The sequence below is a fragment of the Natator depressus genome, chromosome 1 (genome assembly GCF_965152275.1).
Source record: "Natator depressus isolate rNatDep1 chromosome 1, rNatDep2.hap1, whole genome shotgun sequence".
Classification (NCBI taxonomy): Eukaryota; Metazoa; Chordata; order Testudines; family Cheloniidae; genus Natator; species Natator depressus.
This window is the reverse complement of record NC_134234.1, coordinates 199360521-199384604: the sequence shown is the minus strand read 5'-3', so window position 1 is coordinate 199384604 and position 24084 is coordinate 199360521. Positions and strand designations below refer to the sequence as shown.

The 24084-nt window shown below is 45.4% G+C and overlaps 1 protein-coding gene across 4 annotated transcripts in view; it reads left to right on the top strand.

Moving 5' to 3' along the window:
• Positions 1-24084, top strand: part of LSAMP (limbic system associated membrane protein) — a 1331794-nt gene that overhangs the window by 1063447 nt on the left and 244263 nt on the right. For all 4 annotated transcript variants that reach the window (XR_012642183.1, XM_074974247.1, XM_074974235.1 and 1 more), the window contains one exon: positions 18577-18809. Coding sequence is in view for 3 of the 4 variants with exons in the window: in XM_074974247.1 (XP_074830348.1) it covers positions 18577-18809 (233 nt within the window). In the remaining variant the exon portion in view is untranslated. The remainder of the gene's footprint in view (positions 1-18576; positions 18810-24084) is intronic.

The window sequence follows — 24084 nt, the reverse complement described above, 5'->3', positions numbered from 1 at the left end:
CTGAGGATATGTTTATTTTCATTGTCTAGGGGTGATCTCTTCTCTCCTGTGTGGTTGATGAGAATCCACCTCTGTCCAAAAGTAACTCCAAATTCTCAGTGTTGTTACTTGTTTGATGGCAACACAATCCCACTCTTTAAAATATTCTTTTGATCTGAAACCTTCTGCCAGCTGTAGCTATTTCTAACTGAGCAGAATGCAGTGTTTCATTTACTTAGTTTATTTAGAGACTTGTACAAACAGAGAGCTAGACGCTCAGCTGGTGTAAATCTACGTTGCTACAGATTTACAACTACGTCGCTTCTGTAGAGCATTGTGGACCCTAGTGATTTACCCCTGCTGAGGCTGCAGCCTAGTCCCTCTCGATACAGCAATGGGTGCTTGAAAGTCATTTAAAACATGCAACCCTACCAAGCAATTAAAGTAGAAACCCAGCCTAAAGCAGTCCCAACCCCATCACAAAGTAAAAAGCCAGCTGGACACCCAAGTAGAAAAGGGCTATGTGCGAAGGACATGCAGCAGCTCTGTAATTATTTGTGAATACTATATTGTGACCTGTATATTGGAGAGGCTACTGTATGAGTATATTGCTGTAGTTCAATAGCAAGCTGTTGGAAAAAACAAGCAGGTAGACAAGACAGTGGCTCCAGATAAGACACCTCTGGGTAAACACTTCAAGAGGGATTAAGAGACAATACCTGAGTTATTACTTGGGAAAATCCTACTTCCTCAGCTCCAGCCAAAATACACAGCTTGTTTTGCCAGTGCTGGGAACCCTCGGATGGAAAGGACTATAAGCAGTTACAACGTCCCGCTTTGTCCAGAGGCAGGCAACTGTTTGGGAGCTATTCACAGGGCAAATACAGACCCGGCCGGAGGCACTAGAGAAGATAGGCCTTCCAAGGCATAGGGTGATAGGGCTTAAGTAAAACAGACGTGTGTAGACCTTTTGTTCATTCTGTTGTGCTTTGGTTCTGCTGTTAAGATTAAGCCATATTTAGGTTTGAGAAAGCTGTTTGAGTCACTTTATTGACTGCTGGTCACAACTCCGGAAGGGAAGAACCACAGGTACCCAAACCCAGTCGGACTTGCTGGGTAAAATAGTTGCTCCACAGGATTCTGAAGCCTAGGACCTGGTCTAATAGCAGGAGAACCCCAGGATTCCACCCTGAGAGGGGTAAAGGCATGCAGCCTGAGGCGTGTGCACTCAGCTGGATCAAGAAAGGGGTACAATCAGCCCTGTAACTGTGACAAAGTATTTTGCTCTTTGCCAGAGATCTCAGCCACCCTATAGACCTCACCCAAAGCCCAGGAAAATAGCTGAGCTTTGCAGTGTGCTCTGAAGGTAGATGAATAAGCGCTATTTTGGATCAAGAGATGTCATGTGATCACAGAAAACAACTCTGCTTAATAAATGGGTGGCCACATTTGGGTTCTGAATGTCTTAAAGTCTAGTGTCACCCCATGCAGGTGCACTGCAGTATCCTAGTTTCAAAGTGATAAGAGACCTTGGTAACTATAGAAAGGTCTTGTGAATATGGCTATTTCCATGCCTTACTTCCTAAGTCCGTGTTTTAATCTGACTCTGTCTGGCGGACATCTTGTCACCATGACCCTATTGAAAAGCAGTAACATTCCGACACTCCCAGAGCCCTTAAATAGCAGAGCTGCCTCTCTCTCCTGCCTCCTCTCCAGAGGGCTCGCCCTGGCAATCTAGGCAGGAGAGTTTTGCCACAGGTCGCAAGCCGGTGTTATCTGAACTAACATCCAGGTCCTGCTGGCAAAAATAGCAGCAGGTTCAAATGAATCACTTCTCTTGCCAGTAAACGGGCTCATTGGGGGGGAGGGATAGCTCAGTGGTTTGAGCATTGGCCTGCTAAACCCAGGGTTGTGAGTTCAATCCTTGAGGGGGCCATTTGGGATCTGGGGCAAAAATTGGGGATTGGTCCTGCTTTGAGCAGGGGGTTGGACTAGATGACCTCCTGAGGTCCCTTCCAGCCCTGATATTCTATGATTCTATGATTCATGAGGGAGGTTGTGAGAGTATCAGGGAGACCGAAATGCCTGGATGCTAGGCCACCACGTGACTCTTGTTTCCATAGCAGGGTGAAAGGCTCAGGAATCTGTGATGGATTCCCTGAGTGACCATGCACATGTCATTTCCCCGCTGTGCACCTGAGTCTCCTTATCTCTAAATTGGTGTTAACGACTCTCTTCCTTTGCAAGGCATAAAGGCTCTGGTTCTGCAGGATACTTCAGCCCAGTGGTAATCATCCCAGTGTCATGAATGGTGCCTGAAGTTAGGCATGTGCTTAAGGACCTTGTTGAATCAAGGCCTGTGAGAACCTCAGGTGAAAGATGCTACTGTAGCACAAAGGGCTATTGTTAGTGGGAGGGCAATACAAATAGGTGCTTCAGGCTCTTCGCACTCAGGTAGTAAATTATCTGCCTGTTTCCCCCCACCCCCGAACATTACTTATAAATCCACTCCTAACTTTCATATCAACAGCAGAAACTCCATCAAATACATCCTGCCATTTCTTTTTTCTCTTCTGTTTACTTATTTATAACCATATAGCCTCCTTTGGAAAACACATTGTGGGTGCAGGGATGAAGGTGAGCTCAGATCAAAGCTCCCACGCGTCCTCACTGCCAGCATTCTCTCTTCTCTACCTTCCCCCTCTCGAGTCCTTTTCATATGCTTCTTTCCAAAGCCTCGTGGTGAATAAAAGTGGCACCGGGAGAGAAAAAAAAAGAAAAAAGTGAAATTTAACATTTCCTAGTTATTATGGAGGTACTGGTTGTGGCTTCATGGTTAAGGTTGAGTTGTACTTTCCACACAAAGCTGGGAATCAACCTCTTTGGTATGTATGAAAATTACAGCATATCCCCTCAAATTTACAGCACTTAGTTTTTGAGTAGGGAGTGATTGTTCTGGGAATTATAGGTCAGATTTTCAAAAGCGCTCAGCTCTCTTTTAGACAATAAGTGGCCAGATTTGCAAGAGAGACCATCATGTTAAATGCTGCGTTCTCTTGAAAATCTGGCCATGCACTGGGAGTTGCTCTGCTCTGGGTCCTTTTGAAAATGTAGTTCTTACTCAGGTGCCTGAATGGGAGCTGAGCTCTTTTGAAAATCTCTTCCCGATTGTCGGTGCTGAACACTTGATAATCTAGGCCTGAGCTCCTTGGAAAATTTGGTCCTATGACCATAGTAATTAGAAATAGCAAATCATTTCTCATTTAGGCTGCAAGCAACTCAGGACAGGGACCGTGTCTCCTTTGTAAGCTCCTGGGCACACTCAAATAAATAATAGCAATAATATTAGCTCAGCCACTCCATCTTCCCCACAGCCAGTGTAAGATTATACCCTAAGGAATGGACTCATTTTCTCATGCTTTGTCCAATTTAGTTTTAAATATCTGAAGCAATAAGGCTTCCCTGACTGCCCTTGGGATACTGGCCCTTAGTTTAATACCTCTCTCTGTCAAGGAGTTCTTTCCTAGGTTTAACCTATCTTTTTGTTTTCTTAATGTCATCCTATTACTCCTAGTTACACCTGTGTATCACACTAAATAATTCCTCTCCCTACTTGCTGTTTGCAGCCTTCAAATATTTGTAGACTCTGTAGACTTTGTAGCATGTCCCCTCTAAGTCCTTTCTCAGCCAAGTTATACATATTTAATATTTGTAAGCTTTCCTTATGTGCTGATCCCCCTCCAGCCCCTTGATGATTTTTTGTCACTTGCCTCTGAACTCCCTCCAATTTGCCCATATCTCTCTGGCAACAAGGCACCCTGAATGGAATGTCTCATGCCAGGTGTGCTAGATATTCTGTGGCAATCATTATGGGTGGAATAAAAAAGAAGCAGAACTGCTGAAAGTGAATCTGCCTCTTGGTCTCTTCTCTGAGAGTGTTGCTTGAGGATGGTATTTCAGGACTAGCCTTAGATGTAGAAATGAGTGCGTGTGTGTCCCTCAGAAGCAGTTCTCCGCTTTCAAGCGTGAGAGAGATGGAGGGAGATAGGGAGGCTTTAGCTCCTCAAAGGTTATGCCTGCACTTGACATTTTCCTTTAAACTTCCCGCTGTTGCTCCCACCAGTGCAGCTCAACCGCTTGGTAGCGATGATGGGCGCTCTGGTGTGGACAAGAAGATCACGTTTTCACCAGGGCATAATCTCTGCACTCATTCCCGCCCTTGCCAGTGCAACAGTGGGAAATGTAAAGGATAAAGGGCAATGGTATATAATAACGTAAGGTTGCTAGCACATCGGGGAGATAGCTGTCCCTGGTTCGGACGCAGTAAACAAGTATATGCAGTTGGGATGGGGCCCACTTCCCATGCATATCCAAGACCCGCCCCTCAGATCTTGCCTGCAGGCCAGTGAATACAAATCAATCAGTGGCTAGATGGATATATTTTGAAGGGAGAATGGTAATGGTGAGGTACAGGGGGCTTCATTCAGTGCACTGTGCACACTGTTGGTTTCAAAGGAGGATCCAGCAGTGCCCTTTCACCTTTTCAGATGCCGCCCAAAGGGTACAGAATAGGGTTTTCATTCTCCTTGGTGCCCCTCCCTATCTTTTCTAGGGGAGTGGACTGGTTCTCCAGGTTTGAGATTTCTCTTTCACTTTCCTACCGGGGCAGAAGGTACCAGCTAGAGTGTGAGTTAGCTACAGTCTCCAAAATAGAAATGACTCCCACAAGAATTGAATGGTGTATATCCAAGAATTCTGAAGAAACCCTTTCTCATAATTCCAAAATGAGAGCACATCTTTCACTGGGTGGCAAGATATTTTAAACTGTTATTTTACACTTTATACGTTTGCACATAACTCAGAATTAACCCATGGAACTCACTGCCACAAGATTTCACTGAGACCAAGAGCTTAAAAGGATTTTTAAAAAACATGAGATATTTATGTGGATAATAAGTACCTCCATTGTTCCATTAGATAGAATAACACTTATGGGGGATGTAAATCCTCACAGTTCAGAGTATAAATCAACTACTAACTGCTGGGGCTAGATTAATAGATTTTAAGGCCAGAAGGAACCATTAGATCATCTAGATGATGAAGATAAAGAAACATCTCCTATGGGCAGGTTATTCTATAATTGTCCATTTGGGAGGTTCTTATACTGTTCTGTGCAGTATCTGGTACTGATCACAGTTGGATGCAGGATACTGGATTCTACTGGATCCAGGGTAGCAACTGCTGTTTCTATTCAGATTTGCTAATCCTGAGCTTGTGGTGTTTGGATCCAGGGATTTGGTTCCTCCAAACACTTTTATAAAACACAGGTCCACACAGAGGGACTACATACCATTCTGCACTTGCCAGTCCACTGCCAGCTAGTGTCAGTTGTCAGCCTCTTAAAAAAAAACTGCACCCTCTGCCTTTGATAATGAAGATTCTTCATTTGTTGAGTCTCTTAATTTTCCTGCACATTTCCATTAATCTGCCCCTTTCTCAGCCCACAGAGCTTACATGTGACTTCCTGCAACTTGATCCTCAGGTCTTGCTGATTCAGTGAAACCCATTGCCAACACACTGGGCACACAGCCCATGCCAGGCAGAACCATGCTACATATAAGGGCATAGATTGGATAAGAATACCATATGGCAAAACGGTACAGTATCCTGCCTCTGGTGTCAGTAAGTGATGTTTCAGAGGAAGGTGGAACCACCATATAATTTACTTGGGCTATTGTGCAATGCTGCACCTATATGTGTGAGAGTGAATTCCTTCCTGAACCCCCTTCTCTTCCCTACATATAGAGCAAATCAAGTAACACCCCAAAGCACCAGCTTTAATTATGTATATGTTAGCCTGAGTTTATAGTCCCCTTCCCTTTGCAAACCACTGTGGGAAAGCACTGGTTTCAATGCTGTGACTATTTATTCCATCCTCAATTAGTTAATGTCTGATTCTGTCCCTTGCCCTGCTGACATCCTCCTTGATTGATCCCTCCAGGTTCATTTTCGGTGGGCAGGGGGAAGGGTAGAGAACTTTGAAGTTCCCTTTTTCATCTCCCACTCTCTCGTTTTCATTCTCTCTCTCGCTCTCGTCCTGCCTCTGTCTCACCCTCAGTCTGTTTCTTTCCTTCTCACTCTGCCTCTTTCAGCATTCTCCTTTGCATTACTTAATCTGTGGCTTTATTTCTCCAGTAGCTGCACTGTCTGCCTCGATGCTTCTCGCCAGCTCTTGCTGATCATCCCCCCTCCCTCCTGTGATGTAGCACTGTCTTTCCCCATCTGCCTAATTGTCTTTCTTCTTTTTATCTGGGTGTAGCAGCTCCAGATGCTGTAATGCTCTGATACAGCGTGGAACACTTCAGATTGCCTCTGTGGGCTGGATAATTACCAGACACAGAGCAGTCACATGGGCCTTCCAGCCAAACCGATCACTCTTCCTCTCCCCCTGCCATAAGAAGAGGCGATGTACCAGAAATGCATTTCTTCTTTAAAAAAGTCTGGATGAAAAGTTTGGAAGCATTCAGGGTGGCAACCTCCTGGTGCTCTCTGATTATGATAATGTGACAAATGCCTTGACTTTGGGAAATTAAGCAGGTGCCTCCTGTACTAAAGAATAGGAGGAGAAATAAGGAAGGTGCAGCAATCCATCTTTCTGCCTGTCTGTCTGAGGTTGTTCTAGGGCTCCTGTCCCTGTATCAGTGCTTCTCCTGGACAAAAATTAAACTCTGACATTCTTTAGCAGCAGTCTGGTGGCCTCAAATGCTTTCAGACTCTTTTTGCTCAGATTCTAAGTACCGTTGCCTTTCAATGGGACTTAGGCTCCTAAGGGACTTATGGGCTTTTAAAAATGTCCACTTTTATCCTCATTAAAGATATAAGTGAAGGGGCCCATCGTTCTGAGAAAGTGCAATCAAGTGATGTATTAATGCATCTCACTCCCATCCTGCAGCACCCCCTGCTATTCCCATCCTGGGCTCCTGACACAGCTCTGCGAGTTCATCTCACTCCTGACCCGCTGCTCCACTGCTATTCCAGTCCAGGGCTTCCCCTTCTGAAAGAGTAGCGGCACTGGCTATACTGGAGGGAAACTGCAGGCAGGTTGAGTGAAGAGTGTGTTCTTGGTTGGGCACTTAATTAAGTCTCTGTCACTGATAACTGATTAGCATCCTCCAATCGTTCTGGATCAAAATCAGAGCCAGTTTTCTGGCTGGACTGAAAAGGGAAATTGATGAGTTCGCAACTGACCCAAAAGAGAGAAAGGAATTGATAGTCTGCTTCCACAGAGAGCTCATCATTCCTGCTTCCTGCCTGTTCTGTGAGCAAGATCCTGACTCAAGCTATCAAGGCGCTTGGCAGCTCTGTAAACAACAGCCAGGTTGAGATTATGCAAGGTAGCAGCAGTCCATCCTGTGGAGCCACAGAGATAGTGACTCAGGCTGTGGCAGCAGGGGAACAAGCTGCATCTCAAAGGAAAGCAGAACTGATGCTCTGTTCCCTGAATGGGGTGTCTGCTGTGAGGAGGCTGATGGGATCTCACTGCCTTTCCCCTATCTGGTGGGGTTAGGGGAAGAGATCCTGCCTATGCACATCCAAGGTCACTCAGCTAGGTCCTGGTCTGAAATCTGACCTACACACAAAAGTTGTACCACTTTAACTATACCAGTATGGTGAAAGCAGTACAACCCTTAGTGCAGGCCCAGTTATACTGGTATAAAGGCAGTCATACCGGGATAGTAATTCTCATACAGGAGGGGTAATAATCTGTATCTTCATGCTGATATAACTGCATCTACACTAGGGGTTGGGCTGGTGTAATTATTCTTTGGTAAAGAAATCACACCCCTAACCAAAATAGTTATACTGGTACAAATTCTGTGTGTAGACCAGGCCTGGCTCTGTCAGTGAGAGGCACTGGGGTGACGTTTTGCAGAGCACTGACTTCTGGCTGGGGAATGGAATTCCCCGGCATGTTACTATCAGTGTGTATCACATGTGCCAGGCTACTGGTTGGTTCCTAGAATAAGGACCTCACAACACTGGCAGCCACGTTCACTCAGCCTTGCCAACCCCAAATGCTCAAAAATCATGAGATAGTTTTTAAAATCATGAGATTATATAAAAATAATAGACTGGGTGTTCTTTTTATTTTCCTTCTGCTTTTTGAGTCTTCCGGGGTCACATTTTAAAGCTTTCTCAACAGCCATGAGAGCTGGAAACTTACTTTTTCTTTAAGAATGAAGGCTGAAATCATCACATATCCACTTGAGGCCAGGAGCTGGGGCTTCAAGGAAAACCATAATTATCATGAGACTCATGACTTGCTGAGAGTGTAAATTAAGCACATGCTTAAGTGCTTTGCTGATTCAAGGCCTTGAGGACAGTTAATGACAGTGTCAGTGATAAGATACTCAGCCCCTTAAAAAGCCTGTGTCTTAATGAGGGTGTATTCAACTTCGACTGCATGCAGCACCTTCTGCTGGGCAAGTCTGGGATTAAAGTAACTGCAAATTGCCCATAGCCAGCAATTCTGCATCAATCTCTTTGACACCTACCTCCTGCTGGGAGGGACTGGGACTGGAGTTGCACCAGCACTTTGCACCAGCACGCTTACCCCATTCCTTACAGTGACTCTTCCTGGCAGAGACTGGGGCTGGAGTAGCTATGAGTTTCCTACAGCCAACCTGCTACAGCCTGAGCATTTCCTACAGCACCTTCTGCTGGGAGAGGTTAGGACTAGAATGTTATGCAGCATGTTCACAGCTCTCTCTACATGAGTATATAATGGAATAAAAAACAAGGGTGAATGCAAACTAAGCTGGTTCATTCTTGCCACTGTTCCCAGTTAACTGTTGCTGTAGTTGAGTCCATGCTTACTAGGGTGACCAGATAGCAAATGTGAAAAGTCGAGGTGGGGTGGGGGGGATAATAGGTGCCTATATAAGAAAAAAAGACTCAAATATCAGGACTGTCCCTATAAAATCAGGACATCTGGTCACCCTAATGCTTACCAGGCAGGGAAGGGCTGAGCAGAATGGGAAGACAAGACAAAACAAACTTAGTGTGATGTGCTCTGGGGTTTTCTTCACAGGGCCTCTGGGACCATTGTATCTAACAACCACATTCTCCGTCCAGGATCACACTTCGCAACAGACTGGAGAATTTATCTGGCCCATTTGGTGCACGTGACCAGGAGTCGGTGTTGTTTTGCATTGAATAAGTAGCATTTGATTCCATTTTCTTTTCTGTCTTGTCATGTTACTCTTGAAGTAGAGGGCAGCAGGGGAAGTTGTTAGCTAAATCCTGCAGACGCACATGATTACAGAAAGCTCCTCACTGCTTGCAGTAGCACGGCTCTTATGAGAAAGCAAGCTTTGTGTGGACATTTCAGCCACGGCAGGCTTTGATGCTGTCCAAAGAAGGCAGATGGCATTTCTGATAAGAATGCAGTAGGCTGGATTTGAAATCTTTAATTTTACCTTCTGCACCTATTTATTTTCTGCAGGGAGCTGAGTTTTGTCGTGTTCCACAGAGGTAGTGTTATAACGGGGTAATCAAAGGGTTAATGGGGTAAAGGGAAACATGGGACATAGGAGTGACACTGCCCTAACTCTACAAAGCCCTTTGAGATCAGTGGATGGAAAATGTCAGCTAAGGCCACAAGAATTTTTCTTATAACTGAAGCAAGACATGTGGTTGCATGGTAAACCAACACAGTGTATTTCATTTAAAACAGACAGGTCCCAGTCCTGCAGTCTTGACACAGGCAAACTCCATTTGAAGTCAGTGAGAGTTTTGCCAGTGTAAGAACTGCAGGATTTTGGCTCATTTATTTTATTTATTTAGATTTAAAATAATGAAAGGACCTTATTCAAGGCTCTAGGCATCCTACCACGTCACTGATCATACAGTAAAATCCCAGCAGCATCAAATAATCATTTCAACAGAAACTCAGCCACCAGCCAGCCATCTGCAAAGACTTCTTTCTTACTCTCCATTGTTGTGGGACATGTACCCTCTTCCCTCTTCAAAAAACCCTATAAATTTATGCTGAATAATGGCCCCTACAGGCAGTAGAAAAAACTGCTTCAGCCACGCTCTTTGTAGTCCAAACCCACAATTGCTTAGCCTCACTGTTCACATACAGGAGAGGAAGCACTCACAGATACAGTCCCCAAAATGGCTCCACCTTGCCCCTCCCACAGTCATATAGTTTAAGGCCAAACGGGAACGCCCAGATCTTGTCATCTGACCTCCTGTATATCACAGGCCACCAACACCACCCAGCCCCCTCCTCCACCGCAACAATGAGACCCAAGCGTTACAGCCCACAGGAGACTAGACTGTTATGTGCCACGGGCAGAGAATTGGAGGGACTGAGGTGCACCAATGTTCAAGCCCCCCACAGGCAAATCATTAAGTGAGATATACCCAGATAATCTTAGCAAGTAACCAGCACCCACATGCTGCAGAAGAAGGTGAATTCCCCCGCCCCCACCCCGGCAAGGTCCCTACCAATCTGGCTTAGGGGGAAATTCCTCCTGTCTCCACATAGGGCGATCGGTTAGACCCTGCACATGTGAGCAAGAACCAGGCAGCCAAGCCCCTGAGAGAGAGAATTCTCGGTGCCACCTCAGAGCCCTGCCCTACCCTGCCCAGCTTCCCAGCTCTAGTTATGGCCATCTTCCAGGAAATGGGAGGTGAGCACTTTACTGCTGTTCTCGCTGTGGCTGATGATGAATTGGGTCTTGATAGCCTGTCACTAGTTTCCATCCAAATAACCCTTCTCGACAGCGCACCCGTCTGTTTGCTGGAGGGTGGGGAGGGGGATCTGGGGACAAGAGTTGTGGGAGCGACAGAAACAACGTAAACTGGTACAAGTGTTTCAACAACATGCTGGGAAATGAATACGCTGCATGCAGTCCTCTCTACGGGAAGAGAGGCAGAGTGGAGAAATGCTGAGGAACAATGATAGGGCTGGAATGAGGAAAAAGAGAAGGGTTGGGGGAAGGGAATGCAACCTATGTGATTATAATTCACCGTCTGAGGAGACTCCCAGTGATTCATAGCTAGACCCCAGGGATCCATCAGCTTCTGTTCAGACCCTTATGCTCTGTTCAGCGGGAGAGGGGGCTGTGTCTGCCAGTGTGAGGCCACAGAAGCGTCACAGCCCCTTGTGAGATCTTTTAAGGCCTACATATCCTTTCATAATTAGAGGAAGGCCCAGACTGGAATGCCTCAAACATTGAGAGGTTCAGATAAAGTGGGAGCCCAGTCTGAACCCCACCCTTATGCTGGGTTTAAATGAAACTCTGATTGAGGGGGGCTTGCAAAATCACCTCTGGTTTGCCCGTTGTCTGTTAATTACATAGATGAGTGGTGGAGGGAGGAAGAGCAGCAGCAGAAGCTGCTGCTGCCACAGAATTAATTCCAAATCCAGCTGGGATTTGTGATACAGGGGTTCTCAAACACTCTCTCTCCTCTGCGTGCTGTAAAAATTATACACCACCCCCACTTGCCTTGCTGGTGCTGAAAACCAGAAGCAATAAGATGAAATAGAAATGGGTGAGCACCAGGGAGCCACAGAAGGAAATGAAAGAGCCAGTTTTGTGGGGACCCCAGAAATGAGAGTGCTCAAACAGGAAGCAAGGTGAGAAATAAACTGACATAGGATTGAAAAGCAGCTCTCATTTGGAGGAACAATCTAGATTTCAAGGGACTGTCCCACATCATTCTTGTGAGTAGTTCAGATGTAATTCAGGCAGAGGCATGGTGAACTCATGAATTGTTTCGGACAGGGGTATGCTGTTGTCTATTTTGTTCAGTTTATTCGGGTTCTTGTGCTGCCCTCTTGAGCACTTGGCTGGGTTATGCTGGGATGGCCATGTGATTTGGGCTGGAGCATACTGGCGTGGTGATGTGACTTCATCACCTGGGGATTCAGTAACAGTGTCATGATAGGACATTGTGACACTTTTTCCCGCCCTGAGCAACAGATCCTGAAATGTGGGGACCTTAATCTCATGAGTGTTAATTACAAATTTTGCTTTCCTAATGAGCACCATATTATGGAACTGGTACAGACAGTGCAGATAAATATCTGAAGTAAATAACTAATGAGCACATCATCCTCTTGAAACAGGGAGGTGGGCGGCATTCAGGCCTTCTGTGTTAGATGAGTGTGAGCAAGAGCTAGCTTTAGAAATACACTGTGTTTACCACATACAGTGGCACGCACATTCAATATAGTTTCCCTAAAATACCCTTCCTGCAGGCGTTTAACTTAGATGATAACATTCTGCACTTACTGTATGGACGACAGTCCTAACTGAAGGTCTCAAAGCACTTTACAAACACTTATGAATATATTGCCACTTCCTACGAAGTCATTCTCCTCATTTTACAAATGGGAAACTGAGGCACGGAGAGGAGAAAGGACAATCTGTGTAACCTGTAAAGTTCTAACTCCTGCTCCTTTTCTCTAATCTCTAGACTAGTTACTGCATGGATATTAAATACCATGTAAGTACTGAAATTACATCTGTGGCAGGTTAAAAATTGATCCAATAGCTAAGTATCTTATTATATGCCTGCCAGCCTCCAGTGAATTTGCTTGTATGTGGTCTAGGTGGCTTAGGGTGATTGGTTGTAGGATATAGAGACATTCTCTTCTAGGTCTTTGGTTTAAATTTGATCTAAGGTTGGTAGTAAACAAAAGTCGTTGCCATCTAATGGCTCTGTGATTGCCTACATGATGATGGGGAAGCAACAGTTTCCAAGGAACTGCCACCAGTATTGATTGACAGCATGAGCAGTGGCCAAGGATTGAATGGGCCAGTTGCAGCCCAACTTTACAGGCCCATGGATAGCTTCAGGTCATTATTGACATGTGCTCTGGGGTTGTGTAGAGGATTCATTTTCCAAGGCTGCCCAACCAAGAACATTTTGGGAAAGAAAAACCAAAAAGGATGTATTGCAAATAATCAGTGTGACGGGTTGGACTCCCCCCCACCCCTTTCTGGGATGCCACCGGATGTGCTGGGGTCCCACTGAGCCTGCCTGTCCCACCAGCCTGGGTCCCCCCGACTCTGTGCTGCAGTGTCAGGCTCTCAAGCCCCTGTCCAGCACATGCACAGGTAGGGACACACCTAGCTGTAGAATCACACATAGTCTGTGATCAGCTCTGTGTGGGAGGGCTCAGCTAGGGGAATGCCCAGCTCTCCTGAGCACACACCCTCTCGAGTGTAAACGCAAAATGATATTGTTTCGCACTGTATAGAAATCTACATAGCATAAGCTCATAAAAATCGTCCCCTCCCTCAAAGTGGAGGGAGATATGCACAGCTCTTTGCCCCCCGCCCCTTTGTTGCTTCAGATGCTTTCAGCAGTCTTCCTTCTTGGGCGGGGAGGCAATGGAGAAGAGCCCTGATTGACTCACTTCCCAGCCTTAAGTAGGATTTACATACAGCGGGAATCCTTTGTTTCCAGTGGAAAAATACCAGCCTTGTCCAAGGTGGTACTCCACACCAGGTGACATCATCACATGATCCTGCAGTGTCAAAGTAACATCAAAGGAAGCTTCTCAGGAAAGTGGGAGATAAAGTTCTATTGTCCTTCTTAAATGGCCCATTGAGGCTGATTTGCCTACTGTGTCGTGGGCGTTCCCCCAAGTACCCACACAGCTGTAATTGTTACATAGTCAATATTCCTAACTTCAGATACAGAAATGATACATGAATACAAATTGGATAATCACATTCAGCAAATCATAACCTTTCCAATGATACTTTACATGACCCATCCTGCATAAAATATATCTTAGTTATGCCATATTCATATTTTCACAATATTTCTGTGAAGAATATGGGGCATAGCATCACAGTCAGTATGTGTTAAATGAAGGGGACATTAATGTTTTCAATAAATCTAATCAGAAACCTTCAATTGTAATTGTGATAATGCCCATTGATTAACAGACATTAACAGTGGTTTAATATCTAATGGATGCCACACAGCAATTGCTGTTCAAATATTAGTTAATATGCCAATTAATATTCTATTAGTATTGAATTAACACTTCTGACACTCTGAGCATCGTCACATAAATCCTTATTAATGTGTACTCAATAAGGCTGGATGATCCATATAGCAGATAGATAGGTGCATGTGTATGCATGCACCAGGATACCTAACCTACTTTGATATATGTTCTGAGAGAACCAGGACTTGGAATTTCCACATTAGTACATGGATTTTCTCTGACAGTTTTAGAGGAACAGGTACACCAGAGAGAGTAGCTCAAATCCATTTCACTTACTCATCCCATTTCTCTCTCTCTCTTTTTTTTAAATTTTGTTAGCACTGTCCATTACAGGGGAGCCTGTAAGGTTATTAGAACTTAGTAAGTGACCTGCCTTGACCACTGTGCTCCACTGATGATCTGACCCCTGGGTGTCACCAGTGCAGGATATGCTGTGACATACAAATTTTAATTTCCCAGGGGCAGCATTTCTTATGGCAGCTGGCAAGTTTGTTCTGTTCTTCCTTAACACATGGCTGGACCTAGCTGCCTAGCTGCCCTTGCTTGGCTGAAGACGTTTGTCTTCAGTGACAGGTAAAAGCCACGGTGCATTCTGTGCTCACCTGGGACCAAGCCTGTACTCCCCTGGAATGGATTTGTGGAACATACTCACTCCTCCCTCACTGCTGCTCAGTCTTCTGTCACTAGTCTGGGGTGTCACCTTGTGGTGGAATGGCTGCTGTGGCAACTAAAGGGCAGTATACATATCCTTCCAGTGGTAGCAAGCCTTGGAAGATAAAGCTAAACATTGGGGTAGGGCTGAACATCCTACACTGGTGAAGAAGTTAAGAGGCATTAGGGAAGCAAGGATGGCCTCATGGTTAAAGCTTATCCCTGGAAGTTAGGAGACTTGGGTTTTACTCCTGGCTTGGCTACTGATCAGCAGTTTGATGCTGGGGAAGTCACCTAGGGCCAGATTTTGGGGAAAGGACTTTCGTGCTGCAATGCTGAGTGTCACGGAACCAAACTTGGAAGAACCTAGAAAATCACATGGACAAACTGTAATCCACAAAGCTGAGTTAGGTGCATAGGGTCCTTATACAGTGGGGGGAGAGAGGTGCCTAAAAATATAATCCACAAAAGCCAATGTGCTAGGTGGGGAGCTGCCTAAGCTAGCTAATGGGAGATGTCGACTAGAAGAGTTTGTTATAGGTCCCACCCCCTCAAGGAGATAGGTACATATGTCCTGGTTGCAGGAGCATCTGTCTGCGCTATCGATCCCTGAATAGGAACCAGCCGCCTGCAGTCAGGTGTCTTAAGCACCTAAACTGGTTCTTGCGGGAATGAGTTAGGTGCCTGCCTTCCTCCACACAAGATGACCGATGGTGGTGCTGATGCCCACCTCATAATTTGTATCTCAGTAGGTAGAGCCCACAACTGGGATGTGGGAGACCCAGGATTAATCCCCCCCCTCTCTGCCACAGGGGGAGAAAGGATTTGCACAAGGGTCTCCCACCTCTCAGAGCTCTGGGATATTCATATGTAGAGCTCCCTCAGTCTCTCCTGTTGAAGCTGTTTCCCTGTGGATAATTAATGAAAGAGCAACTGGAGGGTGGGTGCCCCAGTCGCCAGGCTACAGAGTCAGTTTCTCTCTCACTCCATGGCCCAGTGACTATTAAAGCCTCTGACCATGTTTATGGGATTAAGGCCTGCACGCGATTTCGGCAGCTGAATGCCTATCTTCCTTCAAGAAAAGGAGTACATGTGGCACCTTAGAGACTAACCAATTTATTTGAGCATAAGCTTTCGTGAGCTACAGCTCACATTGTTCTGAGGTCCAGACACCTAGAGGGAGGCAACAGTGTGCATGTCCCAGGATCTAAAATTTAGGCACCCAGGGAATTTTAACAGTGCAAAGTTAGGCTCTAAGTGAGTTTAGGTGCCTACACGGTTAAGCAGCAGCCAAGTGGGAGTTTCAGAATCACAGTGGTGCCAGGCACAGGAACTTAGGTGTCTAACTCTGGAGTTTAGGTGCCTGCATTGCTTTGTGGGTCGCACCCGTGGTGCCTACAGATGCAGCTAGGAACAGTGGGATTTTCAAAAGCACCTAAGTGACATAGGCACCTAACTCCCATTGTCTTCAATGTCAGCATTCACCTACCCAGGTGCTTTTGAAAATCCCATTAGGTGCCCATCTGCAGCTTTAGGCACCAAATTAGGCAACTCTGGCCCTTAGCCTCTCTGTGGTAATAATACTGATTTATTGCACCACTGGATAGGAAGGCAACTTTCATGAATGTGAGTGCAGCATTTTGAGATCCTCAGGTGAAAGGCATTAGAGATGGGCAGAGGGTCACCAATAGTGTGATGTGTTACCAGTTTTCAGTCTCAGCGCCTTCCTCAGATGGTTGCTTTCTGCTCCTGTTACTAGGATTACAGTCTGAGGTGGCACCATTCGTTGACATTGCGTGCTTCGAAGCTGCCTGATCCACTGCCCAGATTGCTAAACGCAAGTGATGCCAGAGTGATTCCTCTCCCTGGCCCTCTTTCTTAGTGAAGAGGCAGATTTTAAAAGAAAAACAATTCCAGCTGTAAAATCGCCTCAGGGGAAACGTGCATCTGGACAGAAGAACCAGCTCGGACTTGGGCGAGTGAAGCCTCGCTGGCCTCTCTTAGCTGGAAGTCAGTTACACAGGCTGGAGTCTTTGGGCTGCACCCTCCAGGCAAACGTTAGTCAAGCTCCTAGCTTAACCAGTAGCATGGTATCGCCACACAGCATGGCATTCCTACTGCCTGGAACTGACCCTACTGGACCCGTGCCTGGGGCTCCGCTCCCAGACCTGAGCTATCAGAGTGCCTCCATTCCCTACCACTGTATAGAGGTTTCCTGTTAAATTCGGAGATAGTGGAACTTACAAGATGACTTATACAGGGTCTAGATGAGGGACCTCGGCTGTCCTTTCACTATTCGTTGTGCTTTAAGAACTTTATTTTCAACATATATGGAAAGTTGAAGTGTCTTACAGCTATAAACCTGCTCCCTCTAACATGCAAGTTGACCGGTGATTTTGGAAAGAGGACTTTTCCTCTCAAAAGCTGAAGTGGCAGCTCAGTCCGGGACCTGCACGTGGGGCCCCGGCTGCAGGACCTGCACCCAAGGCTCTGTTCCTGGCCCCGCACCCAGGGTACTGGCTGCCACCAGCCGCGCACTCAGGGCTCTGTTCCTAGCCCCGCACCTGAGGTACTGACTACAAGACCTGCATCTGGGGTTCTGCTCCCACCCCCAGCTGTGGTCTCAGCCTCAGCACCCTTACCCCTGTCTGCGTTCCCCCCCCAGGCCTGGAGCCAGCTGTAGGGGATGGGGGGGCATGGACAGGGATAAGGGGGGTGCAAGGCAAAAAGTTTGGGGACCACTGGCTTTCAGCACCCCCACTGGAATGATTTTTACAGCACCACTGCTCAGCTCTGCCCTGGAGGGGATCCCTGCGAGGAAAGAGAGGGGAGTTCAGTCCCTAGATCCCATTCAGTCTCAGCTGAGACTGATCATCAGTGCATGCCCTCCGTCTGTTTCTTTCATATGGTCAGAGGGTTGAGATGGGTATTTGTACTGAGCCAGTGCCTCAGCTAAAGCTGGGTTTGACTGTGATGGCTCGTCTACCATCGATAAAATAATGAAATCATTGTAATGTAGCTGCAAGGGCTGTCAATCCGTCCTCCCTCCTGCAGACCCCTGCTGCTATTGGCAGCTGGGACTAGGGCCATGACAGGTGGTGAGCCAATACTGTCGCGCCTCTGTGTACCATACCCACCTGCCCTCCACCCTCCCCTCACTTGCTCACCTGCCACGTGGCATTATAAGGACACACAGCAATTGTCATGGGGGGTGACAGTGATGTCCCTGCAGGCTTTCTCTATCATTGGTGTAGCACACATGCACATATCCATGGCATATATATCTGCATAAGGGGGACATCTAGTTTTCCCCAAAGCCTTTTCCGTCAGGGCGGTGTAAGGGAGCAGGTGGAACATAACCCTGGGGGCACAAAAGTTGGGGGATGGAGGAGGTAGATCACATGATGCAGTAGCTGTTCTCTGCGCAACAAACCCAATTCTCAGTTCTGACCTCTCACCACCCCCAGGCTGAAAGGGGGCTGGGAATATTGAGTCTGTTGTATACTCAGTCTTTGGGGGGGGGCGGCACGTGAAGGAGAGCTCAACAGTCTTCAGCTCCGTCTGCCCTATACCACTGACAGGATCAAAGGGAAGCTGGAGGCCAGGATGCAAGCCCTAGAGGCCCTCAGAATGCCCCTTTGGGTGTGAAAAGCCCCTACAAAAGGAGGGAGATAGCAGGGCCCAGGCAACTCATGCCTCCTCACATCTCCTTCGTGCCGTGATCATTTCATATTTGTAAAGCACTTTAGTAATGTGGCTGATGTAATAAGTGGTGGTGATGCTGATGCTCTGAGACTGTTGGCAGGCCTGGATCATGTTGCAGAATCCCATGGAATGCCGGAAAAAGGAAGGAGCCAAAGTGGAGTCTTAGTTGATACCCCAATCTCTGTTCTCACCCTCAACAGGTGTTATGTAGAAGACAGAAGCTCCAAAGTGGCCTGGTTAAACCGTTCTGGCATCATTTTTGCTGGACAGGACAAGTGGTCCCTGGACCCTCGGGTAGAACTGGAGAAACGAACCCCTCTGGAATACAGCCTCCGGATCCAGAAAGTGGACGTCTATGATGAGGGGTCCTATACATGCTCAGTGCAGACACAGCATCACCCCAGGACTTCCCAGGTTTATTTGATTGTGCAAGGTAAGAAACAAGAACAGGGAGCGGGCAAAGAGTGGAGGTGAGGGTCATTTCTTTCTGGGGAATCTGTGTTGTAAATGGCTGGAAGAGAGCGTAATTCTCTCCCAATTCTCAGTTCTGACCTCTCACCACTCCCAGACACCAGTGACCCAGTAAACTGTGGAACAAGCAATATAGGCTGTGTGTGGGCAATTCCTTTAGTTCACACCACATCTCTAGTGTCATCTTCCACTGTGATACCCTTGACCTAACACTGCCTTGCTTACAAAGGCTTGACACAGCAGAGAGTGTTGATGACACTGGAGCTGTTCCACTGTATTCTAGGGCTGGCCCTGGCTGTACTGACACCTAGGCAAATACTTTTGTTTTTATACCTCTCGCCAGAGAGACAACATACTAGCTGCCTCATCTCTTCTCTGCCTCTTTCCCCAGGTCATCTTCATCACTTTGCCTTCCCCTTTCCATTCCCCACTCTGCATAGGGGTGGAAAATTTGTTTTGACTAATACCTTGTACTTTGGGGATTCACCCTTAGAGGGTTGTGGCTAAATGTCTCCTCCTGATAGTGGACACACCTTCCAGAGTCACGGCCCCTGTGAAACATGGTGTCTGATGTGACTGCCAATCCAGCTGAAGGCCACCTGTTTCTCAGCTACCAGTCTACTAATTCTCCATGTAAGGGTCACGGAGAATCAGAACCCAGGTGGCCCAAATCGGTATTACACATACATACAATCCCTCTTAAATATATATAAGGTGGGGCATGGCTTAATTACATACTACAGACATGTTCAGATTTTGCATTATCTTTCACTCAGCAGTTGGCTATTTCTTCAAATTTACTAGTAACCCAAAAGGCTGTAGATTTTATTTTGAGATTCAAAACAAGACGTTTCTGAAAGCTCCAGCCTCTCTTTCTGTGGTGGTGGCACCTGGCGGATGCAGTGCTAATGAGGACATAGAACATGTACCTGCAGTGTATGGTTTGTATGTGTATTCAGAGATGATATTCTACAGGTGAATTGTGTGAGTCAAATAGCTTGTGACATGTGCAGGCATAGGCATACACACACACACACACACACACACACACACACACACTGTGGTTTTCAAGACTTTTGTGACTGTTTATTGGACGACAGTGTGTACAAAGTGCAAGTTGCAAAGCCAAGATGTAGCCTGGCTCATCACTCTCTATAACTACTAGTGTAGGGCAAAACTAACAAGCTGTAGTTTTTTTTATTGCTGGTGAAATCAAATAACAAGCAATTTCCATTTACCCATCAAGAAAAATGCAGGCACAAATGAATTTTAGAGCCAGGAACATGTATTTTTAATGTTGATCATGCAGATTAGAGATGGGCGCACAGAATAAAGTTGAGATCCAGAACTCTGTTTCCCCTTGAATTTGTCTGTGCTGTTTGTGAATTGTTCCAATGCCACCTAAATGCATGATTCAGGCCCAGTGCAAGCTGACAATGCAGCCATGCATATTTATTATTAGCAACTCTTGCAGTTTGATAACAAGTCTCATGATGTGTGTTACATACTGTGGTGCAATCGAGGCCATTGAGGTGTGGTGTCACCATCAGCCGTGTAACCCTGGGTGCCTTAAATGCTCTGCTGCTGTGGCTCACAGCCCAGACATCAATAGCCAGCAAACAAGCATGCCGTATCCTGAGTGTCTGTGTGCTTTGCAGCTCTGGTTCAGCATTCTGATTCCAGCAGCCTGCTCATTACACCCCAGCCACACTCTGGCCTCCACCAGCCTTGGTTACACTTGGCAAGATGACCCCAACAATCCCCAGTCCTGAATTTTCCCAGATCCATGTGCTCTGTAATGTTCAGCCCTTTCCTGGACCATTCAGGGGGTAAAATGGTTTGTTTGCTTCTTTAAAAAGAGAAAATGCACAGCCTACCACTTCAACTGGAGTTACCTATCACCTGAATTCACACACAGCACTGGGTTGGTTTTGATTAAAAGTAAAACAAGTTGTTTGATTAACAAAAGGAGATAGGATTTTAAGTTAGTCCAGGTATGAAGGATAGAGTTGGAAATGGTTACAAGAAAATCAGAGTGAAAAACGCTTTATGTAGGCTAAGACTTAACAAAATTACAGTCTTGGTTCAAAGTAAAATTCTTACCACGCTACCTTCTAGCAAGATAGCTGATCACCCCATTGGTCGGGATCTCCCACAAAGTCCAAAGTACTCGGTTCCTTTGTCTTCATAGGAGAAAGAGAAGTGAGTGTCATCAGCCCATTTGAAACACTTTGCACTGTCTCAGATCAGCTGCACTTTGTATTTGTTATTAAAGACATTTCTGTTGACATGGAAGGCACATCGTAAAGAGAAGTTACCTCTTAGAGACAGTGTGCAGTGTAGTTGTAGCCGTGTCAGTCCCAGGATATTAGCGAGATAAGGTGAGTGAGGTAATAGCTTTTATTGGATCAATTTCTCTGTCACACCAACAGAAGCTGGTCCAATAAAAGATATTACCTCACTCACCTTGTCTCAGAGATTGTGACTGCACAGTTCCAAATGTCCTCTTGGATTGTTGCTGTTTTAGGGCCATATCCTACAATCCTCACTCTGACATTGTGTTAATGGAGACATTTCCATAATCCTTATTTGTTCCCCCAGGCTTGCATACATACAGACATTACATTCATTAGGGGGAATCAAACTTAAGACCATCAGCCCTAAGAATGCAAGCCTCTGTGACTTGAGCTACACAAGAACATATGTACCTCGTGTTCATACTGGGGCAGACCAATAGTACATCTAGCCCAGTATCCTGTCTTCTGACAGTGGCCCGTGCCAGGTGCTCCAGAGAGAATGAACAGAATAGGCAATTATTGAGTGATCCATTCTATTGTCCATTCCCAGCATCTGGCAAACAGAGGTTACAGAAACCCAGAGCATGGTGTTGCATCCCTGCCCATCCTGGCTAATAGCTATTTGACGGACCTATCCTTCATGAACTTATCTAGTTCTTTTATGAACCCTGTGTTAATTTTGGTCTTCACAACCTCCCCTGCCAGCAAGTTCCCCAGGTTGACTGTGTGTTGTGTGAAGAACTACTTCCTCTTTTTTTTTTGTTTTAAACCTGTTGTCTATTAATTTCATTGGTTGAACCCAAGTTCTTGTGTTATATGTTATATGAAAGAGTAAATAACATTTCCTTATTTACTTTCTCCACATCAGTGAAGATTTTATAGACCTCTTATCATATCCCCTCTTAGCCCACTTTTTCAAGCTGAAAAGTCCATCTTTTTAATCTCTCCCTAATTATTTTGGTTGCCCTTCTCTGTACCTTTTCCATTTCTAATACTGTGTGTGTATATATATATTGCAATGGGGTGACCGAACTGCACACAATATTCAAAGTGTGGGCATACACTGGATTTATATAGTGGCATTATGATATTTTCTGTTTTATTATCTATCCTTTTCCTAATGGTTCAAAACATTCTGTTAGCCTTTTTGTCTGCCACTGCACATTGAGTGGATGTTTTCAGAGAACTATCCTCAATGACTCCAAGATCTTTCTTGAGTGATAACAGCTAATTTAGCCCCCACCATTTTATACGTATAGTTGGGATGATGTTTTCCAATGTGCATTACTTTGCATTTATCAGCACTGAATTTCAACTGCCAATTTGTTGCCCACTCACCTAGTTTTATGATTGTCCTTTGTAACTCTTTGCAGATTGCTTTGGACTTAACTATCTTGAGTAGTTTTGTATCATCTGCAAACTTTGTAGCCTCACTGTTTACCCCCTTTACCAGATAATTTATGAATATGTGGAACAGCACTGGTCCCCAGTACAGATCCTTGGAGGCACTGCTATTTACCTCTCTCCATTCTGAAAACTGATCATTTATTCCCACTCTTTGTTTTCAATTTTGTGATCCATAAGAGGACCTTCCCTCTTATCCCACGACAGTTTACTTTGTTTAAGAGCCTTTGATGAGGGACCTTACAACATTTTTCTGAAAGTCCAAGTACACTATATCCACTGGATTACCCTTGTCCACGTATTTGTTGATCCCCCTCAAAGAATTTGAATAGATTAGTGAGGCATGATTTCCCTTTACAAAAGCCGTGTTGACTCTTCCCCAACAAATCATGTTCACCTATGTGTCTGATAATTCGGTTCTTTACTATAGTTTCAACCAATTTGCCTGGTACTGAAATTAGGTTTTACAAGTCTGTAATTGCTGGGAGCGCCTCTGGAGCCTTTTTACAAAAATTTGCATCACATTAGTCATCCTCCTCATCTGGTATAAAAGCTGATTTAAATGATAGATTACATACCACAGTTAGTATTTCTGCAATTTCATATTTGAGTTCCTTCCAAACTCTTGGTGAATACCAGCTGGTCCTCGTGATTTATTACTGTATAATTTATTTAATTCATTACTGTTTAATAATTCTTTCAGCTCTGAATAGATAGCTGGTTGTTGTAATTGTTGGCACCAGCCTTTAGAGAGAGACATGATCACAAACAGAGAACCAACACATAGCAGTTGCAGGCCAGATCCTACAGTTCTTATTCACGAAAACTCTGATTGGTTTTAGTGTGTGAAAATTACTGTCAGATGTACCCTTTTGCCATTATGCATTGCTTAGACCATATGGAACTTATTACCTTTAGAATCCAGAGTGACCCTTCATTGTTTCAGTGTGGAATGAAGACGTATTTGTTTTCACTGGATTTTAACCAGTTTAAATTTATTAATAATTCGACTTGGTGGATTAGCTGTTTCCCCCTTAAATTAAGTGTGTTTGTGCTGGTGAATGGTGAATCACTGAAAGCACCAGAGAGTGAAATCTTTTATTTATCCACAGAACACACAGTAGCAGGGCTGGCCACCCCATGTGTACACATCGCTCTGCCAATGGACCTCAACCTTGACCCAGAGGGACCTGCCTCTAAGGGGGAAAGTGGAATGCTGCTGCGTCTAGTGATAGGAGGGCATTTAGGGCCAGTTGTGATGGTGATTTATGTGCTGTGAACACTTCACCAACAGCCATTCCAACAGACCTTCCAAACAGCCATCAGATAGTAACAACATCTGAGTGCTACTGACCTCAGGCTCAAACTAGTGTTCTAGAGTCTGGCTGCATTTCACATTACTAATCCCATAGCCATCTGGACCCTTTTTGCACTTTTCTCTTTAATCTTATTGTAAAGCACCTTGAGCTGCTCCTTCAAACAGGATGCTGTGAACGTTCAAATATTTGTTGCTGTAACAGAACACCATGAGGATAA